We start from the raw sequence: 12,466 nt of genomic DNA, 5'->3' as shown, positions 1-12,466 counted from the left end.
CCCAGAGTGATGTTAGGATGTTACAATGCTTATATCAGTCTGCAGTGGAAGAAACAAGTGTTTTTACTAAGCAAAACTTATTCAAGTTAAATAGCTATTCTTCATTCAGAGATTATGTCCTTCCCTTCTTTTTCACTGTTGAAACAACTTTTCTTCCCTAAAACGAGGATGCGGAGGTGGTCACTAGAATTCCAGTATTCCCTCCCTCCCCTCCCTCACTACTGCCAGGTCTGGAAAGTCCTGTGCAAAATGCAGGTTAGACTGCTCTCATTCTGTTCTCCTTCAGCCTTTGTCTCAGAACCTTGATGAGCCAGAGATCAGCATGCCACCTCAGAGCCTGATCAGGACCTTCCCCTGCTACAACCTAGTGGAACAGGGAATATTTTCTGGAGCTGTTCATTGGGTGTCTGTGCTCCCTAACTTCACACACACACACACACACACACACACAACAACCTTCCTCTTAATGGACAGGTAACCTCTGCACCTCTCGTGGGATTCTCCATGACCCGTGAGTCATCCATCCACGAGAAGAGGGACCAGATGATCCGAGCCAAAGGACACAAGACCGCCAGCGGCACCACCACCCTCTTGCCCCCTGGCTTCCCATACTCTCTGCCAGGGCTCCGTCTGCAGCGTGTTGGCTTCTGGAAGCGCTGGGCTCTCCATATTCTCATGGCCAAGGCTTGGAGGAAAAAGCAAGAATGGGGGACGCACTAAGGGTGGGCACTATAGGGATGCCTGTGGTGAGGCCCCTCTGCTTTGATGATGCCAGCTTAGGAAAAGCTGGTTGTGAAGCTGGGATCCTAGAAATCTCCTTTCCCAGCATGAGCTTGACACCTGGAGCATGGTGGCAGGTCCCCGAAATTCCACTTTGAGTCATGCATTTGGATTTGGATTTAGACCTCGTGAAAAGGCAAAAGCATTAAGGAAACAGGTCCTCACGTCTTACTGCTACACAGAGGTTGAGATGGGCTCTGCCCCAGGGTGCAGGGTTGACAGGAGGAGGCCATTTCTGGGATCCCAGGAAGAGTGTACCTGGCCTAGGAAGGCGGGTAGTTCGAAGAAGAAAATTACCTTCTGGAAATGTGGTCAGCAAACTTTCTCTGTGAAGGGCCAGAGAGTAAATATTTTAGGCTTTGTAGGCCACTAGGTGTCTGTTGTAACTTCTCAGCTGCTGTAGCGTGAAAGCAGCCACTACGTAACACAGAATGTGGCTGTATTCCCACATAACTTTACGTGTACGACAGACCACATGTGGCCTGTGGGGTGTGGTTTGTTGCCCCTTGTCCTAGACGACACCTAAAAAAACTCTAGCCAGTCTCCTTTGGTCCTATGTTCTCTGTTTCTCCTGCTCTCAGTTCACACCTCCCCTGCACGGCGCTCTAGAAATGCATCCTGTTTATCAGTCTGTAACCCCCACAGCTTCTGGAGCAGAGACTGTCCCTGGCACCAGTACAGGTGTTTAGTACATATTTGGGGAGCAAGTGTGTGTGGTGGAAGGGGAGACGGTATTTACAGCAGACAAAACTCACTGACCACTTCCAGCCCCTTGGCAAGAAGCTACAGGGCTCACACAGGAAAAGGGATTTTTGCTGACGACAAGCACTACCAGGAGATAGCATCCTGGCTTACAATTTCATTCCTTGTTAAAATGCAAACCCATGGGCGGATCTTGACGTCAAGGCTAACATCCCAGAAATCAGCACAGCCAGAACCGCCTTCAGACAGGCTGCTCCCACCTCTGGGGAGCCCTTCCCGTCACAGACTCATCACCATTCACTCCAGCCTCCTCCGATGAGGAGGAAAAACACTGTGGCCAGCCAGAGACATAAAAATTCTTTGTTATTGGAAAATCTAAGTGTCTCTCCAGGCCTGTGCAGCACCATTAGGTGACGTCAATGGCTTAGGGTATCTGAGCTCTGCGTTTCCACTCTTCTCAGAACAGCAGCTAATTCACGGCAATAAAGATGTTTCTATTTACAGCATCAGAAAAGAGGTGGCACTCTTTTCTGTATTCTGCACCCCTAAATCCTGTACTAAGGGCTTGCCTGCTCTCCCTGGGAAGCAGGAAGGATCTGTAGGTGGCAGGAAGCCAGGACCTAGACATTCAATTCCATTCAAGCTAACCATCAGCCAAAGGGCCCACCGTGCATCAGGCAGCATGGGCCCCCAAGGACAAGCACAGCCTGGTGACCGCACTGGAGAGGAGAGGGCATTGAGGCACACAAACAGCCATGATGACGGTGGGGGGTGACAGATGGGTAGAATGTGGGCACACGTGGTTGTGGGAACACCGGTGACAAGGAGGCTGGGGGTCCGACTGAGAAAGAAAGGAGGAAGATCAAGCATCGGCTGGTGGGGGAAGGCTGTGCTTGATACTGGCCACAAAATGTACTTGGCTCATCTCTGGCATGAACACGAATTAGCACAGGTGGGCCTACACCGTGCATAGCAGCTTCACAGCCCATGACAGGTTGGCTTGCACTGCGTGGGTTCAGTGGTTCGTCTTTCAAGAGCCACCAGGATGTCTCCCCACCTGTCACCTCTCACCCAGATCTCTTTCTTTCTCTTGGAATGTGTAAACTTTGCTATTGACAGAATCTACTTTTCTATGAAAGTCAATTCCCTTCCTTTCCCAGAGTCTCAGTAGTAAATGAAAACTTCCTGATTCTAGGTGAAATTCTCCATGCTGAAGGAGGCATTTTATGATGAATTAAATACTATGAAAATGTAGGATTCCCTTCACTAGTCCAGAATATTTTGCTAGAATAGCCAAATCACTCTTGAGAAAGAACAAAGCTGGAGGCACCATGCTCCCTGATTTCAAACTACATTACAAAGCTGTAGTGATCAAAAGAGTATGGTGTTGGCATAAAAAAAAAGAAACATACATCAGTGGGACAGAAGAGAGAGCCCAGAAATAAACTCATATATGGTCAACTAATTTATCACAAGTCAACAATATACAACGGGGAAAAGGCAGTCTGTTCAATAAATGGTACTAGGAAAACTGGACAGCCACATACCAAAGAATAACACTGGACCACTATCTTAGACCATACAGAAAAATCAACTCAAAATGGAAGAAATATTTGAACACAATATCTGAAACCATAAATCCCTTAGAAGAAAACATAGGGACTAAGCTCCTTGACACTGGTGTTGATTATGATTTTTTGGATACAACAGCAAAAACAAATGCAACAAAAGAAAAAATAAATAACTGACACTACCATCATCACACTAAAAACCTTCTGCATAACAAAGGAAACCATCAACAAAATAAAAAGGCAACCTGCCAACTGGGAGAAAATACTTGCAAATCATAGATAAGGGATTAGTACCCTTATCTATCTATATAATAAATAAATAAATAAATATATATATATATATATATATATATATATATATATATATATATATATAATATATAAAGAACTCCTACAAATCAAAAGCCAAAAAAAAATTTTTGATTTAAACACTGGCAGAAGATCTGGACAGACACTTTTTCAAAGAAGACATAAAAATGGCCAACAGGTACATGCAAAAGCGCTCAACATCACTAATCATCAGGAAAATGCAAATCAAAACCACATTGAGATATCAATTCACATCTTTTGAAGCGGCTAGTATCAAAAAGATATGAAATGTCAAGTGTTGGTGAAGATGTGAAGAAAAGGGCACAGGTGCTATGTAAAAACACTTTGGAGGTTCCTCAAAAAATGAAAAATGTTACTACGATAGGTCTGGCAATTTACCCCCGGACATTTATCCAAAGGAAACAAAAACACTAACTCAAAGAGATATATGCACTCCCATGTTCACCGCAGCATGGTTTCCATTAGTCAAGACACAGAAACAACCTAAGCATCCATTGATGGATGAATGGAGAAAGAAAATGTGGTCTCTCTCTCTCTCTCTGTCTCGAATACACACACACACACACACACACACGATTATTCAGCCATCAGAAAAGAAGGAAACCTTGCTATTTACAGTAATATGGATGGACCTAGATTATCTCCTAGATATCTTAAGTGAATTAAGTCAGACGGAGAAAGACAAATACCATGATATCACTTACATGCAGAATGGAAAACAAAAAACTGAATGTATAGATACAGAGAACAGGCTGGCTGCCAGAGGCGGGGTGCAGGGATGGCGAAATGGGTTAAGGGGTCAAAGGTACAAACTTCCACTTATTAACTAAGTTATGGGGATATAATGAACAGCATGGTTACCACTGTTAACAATACTGTAATGTAAATTTGAAAGCTGCTAAGAGAATAGGTCTCAAACGAAGACTTCATCACAAAAAATGTTTTAGAATTATATGTGGTGATGCATGTTGACTTATGGTGGTGATCGTTTTGCAACATATACATGTATCCAATCATTATTAAAAAAAAAAATCAGGCATGAAGACATAAATACCTTCAATGGACTGAGATACCAGCTGAAAGCCCACCACAGGCTCACGGCACCCAGGTTGGACTTCCCTCCAGGAGCTGCCTATTCATGGGGGAGGAGCCTGGGCATCAGCAAGTCCTATCACCCCAAAGTTTCTCTCCTTGTCTGGCCAGCCGCCACTATCTGATCCCAAACTTTCCAAGTCTCCAACATGCTCCTCTAAAATGGGTCATGCCCCAAAGACCTTCATATCCTTTCAAGACATTATCCCTTCTTTTAAAATCTCCATCTATGTCAAAGGCCACATTTTGTGTTTTCAAAAATAGATCACTAGTAATTACGTATGTTCAGGGCTTTTTAACCAATAAACCTTAAAGGATGAATGAAAATACACATAACCCAATAATAAAAGTATAAGAAAGAAAATTTACCAATATCAGCATTGTTCTCTATGACAAAACTACCTTTATGAGTTCTTAAATATAGCAACTTATTAAAATTCTGTTATTCCAGAAGACAAGATTCTAACGTATTGTTCTGCATGGTGTAATCGTAAAAATAAACAGTACTAATAGTACTAATTTTTACTAACTTGGAATGATTGTTTTTGATATGAATTGGTGGGAGTGAAATGCTCAAATACATACATGCTTTTCATTCATTTAAGAAATTATGATAGAAAAAGGGGACTTTTTTTATTTAGAAGAAGAATTTTATGCTCTCATGAAATACATTAGTCTTCAGTTGCACAGCCACAGGCTAAATCGTAACTGCTGTATATTACTAACAAAGCAACATAAGCCTGCAGGGAATTTTTTTTTTCTACTATTTGTCTGTCAAAGGAGCCTAATTTTGCCATACACCTCCTAAATTGGCAAGTACAGTAAGATATGGATAAAGACAAGCAGAGAACAGTAACATGTGGTCAAGCTGACAAAGCAAAAGGAAGGAAACTGAATGCCATACCTGCTTATTATTGTCAGTGGTACAACACAGCTTCTTGAGGGAGACAAAATGCCTAATTTTCCTAATAACATAAATTATCAGTTATTAGTGAGTCAGATAGGAGATGATTCAACAAATCAGCAAATGAAAACATCAACAGAATTTCTTAAAGCAAAACCCCAGGGTCCATTCTAGGGCACATTTAAATTTCAAACAAAACCTAGTCTACGGAAAACACATTTTTCATACACAACCCACACATGCCTCCAGAAACTGGGCTTCCCTTTTAATCACAGTTGGCTCAGAAACACTTTCCTAATGGATATTTCATTTTGCAACTGACTCCTGAAGCTTGTCTCCCAGATATCTCCAGCGATAGGATGAAATGCTCCTCGAGAAGAAGTTGGTTTTAGTTCCGCTGACATGAATAATTTTACAGCTTATATAAAAAGCAAAAGACTCATTTGGACAATGACCAAATTACATGGCTGCTGTTTTTATATTAATGTTCCATATTCTTTCACAGCATGGTCATTACAATGATGGCATTTTTCAGGCAGAGAAAAATCCTCTTATTTCAAGGTTACGGACAGAATCCCAAAACGGCCTACGGTCTTGCTCATTACCACAAGGGAGACCAGAAAAGGCTATACAGCTCCCTGCACAAAAATCAGCTCAAGGTAGATTTGGTACCGAGAGGGGAGCCAGGAATTCTAGAGGGCTATGTGAGATTTTATAGGAACAGGAATGAGTCTCCTGTTTCGCTCTCTTTGATTCAGTTTTCTCTGGAGGACTGAAGAGAGTATAGAAAATACTGGTTATTCTGTAATAAGCCTCAGTAAACAGGAAGAGATAAAATTTCCCTACTTTTAATAAGAATTTCCTTTGATAGTGCACTGTCTACAAGTGAGGGAAAAATAACACTGCGTCTAGACAAAAGAACTTCCCACTTATCTGTAAAATCAGAGAGATAAGAAAAATTCATTCTGACAGAAATTACCAAGCAAAAGTGTCTCCTCTGCCTTGGTCACCTAAGAATTCTGGTCACACACACAGAGTGAATCTTAGCTTAAGTTTTCTGAGAAGATGGTAGCAACGTGATAGCCATCATGGCCTCTGAGCACAGACTGTTAGTGGAAATGGCCATGCCAAGGCCACCAGCTCAAGGGGCAGGGGGTGGCAGGGGAGGCCTCTCTCTGTGCTCAAAACCCTTGTCAGGCCTGCCAATGCCCCAGAGGGAAGCCAAATGTCAGGAAATACGAGATGATGGTCTCTGAAATGAGGGGTAACAATTTCAAAACTTATCAAACAAGTACAATTGGAGAGGAAACAACCAAAGACATTTAGCTGACTTTACAGAATGTTTTGTTTTCTAACCACCCAACAATTTGGAAGGTACTCAGGTAGTCTGACGAGTCACAGGCAGGACTCACCACTTCTGGTTACTGGCATGACAACTGCTACCTCTTCTTTTTCCAAAACATCACGTGACAGCATGGGTCCCTTGTAAACCATGCTATGAAGCTAGTGTTGACCTTCAAGGTGGTTTACTAGAGGCTCCTCAGTGGCGTACTTGTTCAGGGATCCTGTTTGGCTTTGTAAACCCTCTCACAAAATTTAACTGAGAGAAGGAAAAGAAATTATGTATTGACCTTCTCTGATAATCTGACATTAAGTGGAATCTTATCACCTGATTCTGGCCAAACACACCTTTATCTATGTAACCATGACCTCCAGGACTCTCTTCACCTTGTGGAACAAGCCACGAGCCAGCCTGAAGAGAACCACTACAGAGCTGGTGCCTCAAGGAGAGAAATGTAGCTCCCAGCGCAGGGCTGAAGCCAGCGAGCCTTGTTGTTTTGTTGTTGCTGTAATGACAGGGGAAAGCCTAAACACAGCTCCTTCAGAGGGTAGTGAGGATAATGGAACCACAGATGACAAGGCGGAGGTGGGCAGCTGGGGAGATGCTTTGTAAAGCCCATAAGCAAGAGAAGAGAGGGAAAGGGAAAGCCACGTCTGGAGGCTGTTGCCAGCCACATGGGTCTGTCCACAGTATATGCTATGTACAGCCCAACCCCACCGTATTAGTGGGTCTAGTGCTTACACTGGTATTTCAATATGCAAACCCAATGCCCACATGAGCCCTTCAATTAAAAGAGTTCAAGAGTTCGCTCTCACCCTCCTTGGCCAATCACTGGGGTAATCTTCACGTGCTGCTGGATGCTGTCCCCGGATTTCCGTCTGGCATAGTAAACCCCCTGCCACTCCTACATGGACAAAGAGAGCTCTTAAAATCCTTCCATTGAGGCTAATGGCTGCTTCTTCAGAGGATCTCATCAAGTTGAGCAATAAAGTTCCCACATGTTTCATTACATTCCATAAAACATTGCTTTATCATTGTACCTATTGTAACACTTATTACCTAAGGCTCGTGGTCACCCTGCACTAAGACCCCAAGACCAACATGTCCGCCTCCAAGATGGCCCCTCAGGGTCCTAGGACAGTTGATGAGTGGGTAGAGCTCCGCTCTCAGTCCTATGGGTCTAAGTGGCACCAGGTCAAGGGATTCTGATGGGGTCTTCCTTCAAATCTTCACAGCAACCTGTAAGCTTGATATTATCATCCTTAGTTTTCAGATGGGTAAACCAAGGCTCAGAGATTCTAACTAACTTGCCCACATATACAAAGTGGAAAATGTGGCTCTAAGTTCTTGTCTCTTAATTTACCTTGAAACCTGTCTTCTTACTTTCTATGGGGCATCCTACCAAGACTTCTCTGGGATTCGTCTGGCTCCTAGCAGTTTCTATGAAGTTAAGGAGAGTGTGAGCATTCTTACTGTCTCTGGACCCCAGGGAATTAGCTCATCAAGAGCCTGGTGGTCCCTCTACCATGTCTGAGAGGAAGGAGATAAACCAGAACCCAATTTTCTCTTCAGCCCGTTTCTGACCCCTCCCTCACACGAGACGGCTAACTGGTGTGCCTCTTGGGCCACCACGCCTGTGGCAGTACCACCCTGGCAAAATTTTCTAGAATACTTGATAATGTCCTGGTCCTTTTCAGTCTCACTGCCCCTATTGTTTAAAAATTAACGTTGGCTGTCATATACAACCCAAACATATTTTATTCCTATAAACAGTCCCCAATTAAAAGAACACAGTGCTCATTTCACTATTTCACATCAGAGAAAGCAAGATGAAAGACATAACTACGTGAAAGCATTCTGAATGCTTAAAAGAAAATGCACAGGGAGTTCCAGCTGCCGGAGCCACACTCCACTTCCGGAAGAGAGGGCTTCAGGGAAGCTTCCTGCCACACTGACAGCCCTCTCTTTGGCTGCTGGACAAACTGACATGACAGGGAGAAGTGAGTTGCATGTCTCTACTCAACTATGATCAGGAAAGAGAACAGAAAAACGGAAAAGTGACCAAGAACAGGGCCCACATAGAAATACGGATACATGTACTTCCAGTCCCCCAAACAATGGACACACTAAAAACACACAACAGCCCTGTGGGCAGAACTCTGCTCAGAGGCAGCAACGATACTGCAGCAAAGAGAGCGAGGACAGATTCATGGAAAGGATAAACTCTCCTTACACAAAGTCATCAGGTTCTACATCACCGTAAGTGCTTGATTCACTTGTATCCAAAATTAACCTCCAACTTGACTCATTTTGCCAACATAAGAGATCTTTCACTTAATTATCATGTCATCAAAGGAGCCAATCTTAAAGACGTGACATAAAACTCAAACAAAAATGCACTGGGGAGGGGTTTGCAAATCTGTCTGTTGCACCCACCTTGCCCTTCTTGATGCACGTGTTGATGGTGTCAAGAAGGTCTGCCCGGTTCTTATCACTTTTGGGCAGCTCGGCGAGCTCTTTCCCCAGGAGCTCACCTTTGTGGTAGCCCATCATCCTTTCAAAGGCTGGGTTGACGTACTGTGAACAGGAGGTGGTTAAAGGTCAGTGTGGGTATGCTGTGTGCCCTCAGGAGTGCTTGCTGGGACACAGAGGAACAGGTTGGAATATCAAGTAAGAAGTTCCCTGGATGAGCACTCTCTGATGTGGGTGCCGACTGGTCTCTGTCACTTCAGTAAGCCCCCTGGAGTCGCTGCCTCACTCCTGAGCAGCAATGTATTCATTCACCACCCTAGTTCTCTCTGGGGCATTGGAAGAAATTCCTTAGCAGACAAAGAGCAAGAAGTCCTCATCTAGCAGAGCCAGCCTCTTGTGGGCCTTATTCATCCCCAATCGGCCAAGAAGAAAACAGTCAAAAAATAAAAATGAGTTAGAATAAAAATGAATTTGTTGAACAGGTTGTGGCTTCTATTAGTCACATCTCTACAAGGCAGAGATTTGCTTGCTCATGCCTCCTTTCTAACTGCCACTGCCTACTAACCAATGCTATGGCTTGGGGCCACTTCCCATCTCACCTGAACCATAAATCTAGTTAAACAGGTTGTGCAGGAGGCAGCCCTTTCAGTACTGGGCACATGTGGGTGTGAGAAGAGGCCACCTTGGCACATCTGGAGGCCAGCAGACTCAGAGGCTTCTTTCTAAAATTCTGCCCAGGGCCCTGGAATTCAGAGCTATTTCCTTGCCTGACTCCCAGGTCCCATCTCCACCCTCCAACTTCTTCTCCAAGAACAATCAACTAGATGAGAAGCTGAATAAGGGAGACAAGAAAGACAAAGAACATGGGGCAAATGTGACCATACAGCCTCTAGGTCATGGATTTCTTTGGGCATCATGTACATCCATCTGCTGCTTCAGAAACATGCTTGCAAACTATAATCATAATCACTCTTGCACTCCACTATGACAATAGTAGTAAGTAGCCTGGTGATGCAGGGACACTTGGGGAGCTGTTCCCCTGTGAACAAACCTCCTACTAACACAATTAAACTTGGGAGCTGGAGAGGTTTGGAGGGTGCTCTGGAGCCTGAGCACGAGGCCTTATGAGGCTGACAGAAGAGTTGGGGTGGTGACACTATCTTCAGCAATCTCCTATCACCACCCTTCTGGGGCCAGGCAGCAGGCTACTGCTCACCAGGTGGGCCTACACCTGCGTGCTGAGCTCCCTGTACTTCCTCCTCATCTGTGGGCCTCTGCCTACATGTTCTCTCCCCTCACAACGCCCCTCCCCAACTCCATGACCTGCCAAGTTGGATTTGTCCCTCCTCCCATCTCCTCCCCTCCTCTAGCAAGCCGCCCTTGACCCCATGCCCATTCTGAGCTGGAGCCACTTCTATAGGCTCCCACTCTCTCCTGTGCAGGCTTCCAGTGACTTCTCGCACTCAATCCAAGTTTTTATTTATCTCTCTCCCCCACTAGACATAAAAATCCTCCAGGAAAAGCCTACTTTGGATTTATCTCTGGATACTCAGGAATGTTTAGTAAATATGTGATATATGTATTGTTTTCCTTGTTGGCCAAATCCTCACACATTTCCATGTGTGTTTATTCTACCTTCACTATTCAGTTGCAGATATGGGTACAAGTCATGGCCCTTTGTTCATGCTAGGGTTCCTGTAACCTCAGAATGCAGCAGGTACTCAAACATAGACTCTGCAGCCAAGGCACTCAAGTTCAAATCCTGGTTCTGCCAATAACTAGCTCCACGACTGTGGGCAAGTTACTTGTCCCCTCTGGTCCTCAGTCTCTTCATCTGTAAAATGGCTACAGTAGTAGTTCCTGGCTCATAAAGTGGTTTTAAGAAATAAATGAGGTGTAAAATGCTTAGTGCTGTGCCTGGTATATGGTAAGCTTTGTGTAAATGTTTTAAAGCAAAGAGTTGAGATGGATGGATCGATGGATGGGTATATACTATTCCTAAATTTAAGGGCCATCACCTAACCTCTGAACATGCATAGTCACACAGAGGCATAAACCCCTCAGTGGCCGTGCCTTGAGAAGGACTCTGGTAATGAGTAAGAATATATGTGAAATACCCTGTCCATGAGGGCTCCTCTTGAAATCCCTAACAAAAATGTCATTTTATTTCTCTTTTCCCTATCACATCCTCTATTCAACTTCTTTCCCCTTGTTTTTGAGTTTTATATTCAGATTGCCAGTAGGTTTTTTCAAGGGGAAGCCTGTTTCCTCCTGGTCACAGTAAAGGGGGGCAGGGGGCGACTCCACCACGTCACCCCCTCCCCACCAGAGATACAGGGTCTCTAACCACCAGATGCTCACCATAGAATGAAGGACTCTGCTCCCTGTTCAAGGAGTCATCAGACGACAACTGGGGAAGGCAACTGGAGAGCAGGGAGCCCCTTCTCCTCACTATAGAAATCACAATCTGGCTGCCCACTGTCAGAGGGGGGTGCAAAGCAGATGCGTTTCATGTTTGGAATGGATTGTTCAAGTCTGGACAGAAGTGAGGGGGATGTGAGATTTGTACTTGGTCGGTAGCAAACATGTCTGGTTTCTCTGCAGTCCAGGATGCACACCTGTGTGTGCATAGGTGGGCACTAACAGCAACCAGAGGAAGCTTTCAGACCCACGGCAAGGAACAGCCACAAAAACAGGTTCTGGAAATACAGCCAAACATGGAACCAAGAGGGAAGGCTTTATAATCAGAAAGACATGGCTACAGATTTTGGTTCCAATACTTATTACTGGGGCTTTCCTTGGGTAAATTCCTTGATCTTGCTGGGCCTCAGTTAACCCCATCAGTATCATGGGGCACTTGTGTTTCTTTCACAGAGTCATTGAATGGAAAGGAGACAACATTACGAACATGTTAATGAAAGGGCCAAGGCAGGGTGGGCTACTGCTGTTACTGGTTAGGTTTGACAGCAGGGTGTATCTGTGTGCGGTGGGGGCTCTGTTGTGTGGCCACCATATCCTGAGCACTGTCTTTGGTTTCCACTGAGGACAGCAAGTGTTCCTTACACTCAGTGTCATTATGCAAACCAATTCCAGGCAGGCCAGTATCCATCGATGGAGAAGTCCACATTTCAGATTATTGTTGTAGCAGCAATGTCTTACCTTCCAACAAATACAGTAAGATGACTTCATTTCAACAAAGGTTCGTCTACTATACACATTTCCTTAGGAAGACAACTTTACCATACAAGACTGCTGTATAATTAGAATACCAAC

General features: G+C 44.4%; 1 protein-coding gene across 10 annotated transcripts in view; it reads right to left on the bottom strand.

Moving 5' to 3' along the window:
• The window catches only part of PDE8B (phosphodiesterase 8B), a 239,647-nt gene that overhangs the window by 89,507 nt on the left and 137,674 nt on the right, over nucleotides 1-12,466 (bottom strand). For 5 of the 10 annotated variants that reach the window (XM_047088244.1, XM_047088253.1, XM_047088302.1 and 2 more), the window contains 3 exons: nucleotides 9,158-9,298; nucleotides 7,537-7,625; nucleotides 5,380-5,440 (listed from right to left, as the gene is read on the bottom strand). The exons of 2 other annotated variants lie outside the window; for them this stretch is intronic. In XM_047088244.1, the coding sequence (XP_046944200.1) occupies nucleotides 5,380-5,440; nucleotides 7,537-7,625; nucleotides 9,158-9,298 (291 nt within the window). The remainder of the gene's footprint in view (nucleotides 1-5,379; nucleotides 5,441-7,536; nucleotides 7,626-9,157; nucleotides 9,299-12,466) is intronic. 3 more of the 10 variants (XM_047088267.1, XM_047088294.1, XM_047088285.1) reach the window with 3 other exon arrangements.

The sequence above is a fragment of the Lynx rufus genome, unplaced genomic scaffold (genome assembly GCF_022079265.1).
Source record: "Lynx rufus isolate CCGP_SWC_20201006 ecotype Redwood Valley unplaced genomic scaffold, mLynRuf1.p SCAF_1, whole genome shotgun sequence".
Taxonomy (NCBI): Eukaryota; Metazoa; Chordata; class Mammalia; order Carnivora; family Felidae; genus Lynx; species Lynx rufus.
This window is presented reverse-complemented; position numbering and strand designations above follow the sequence as displayed.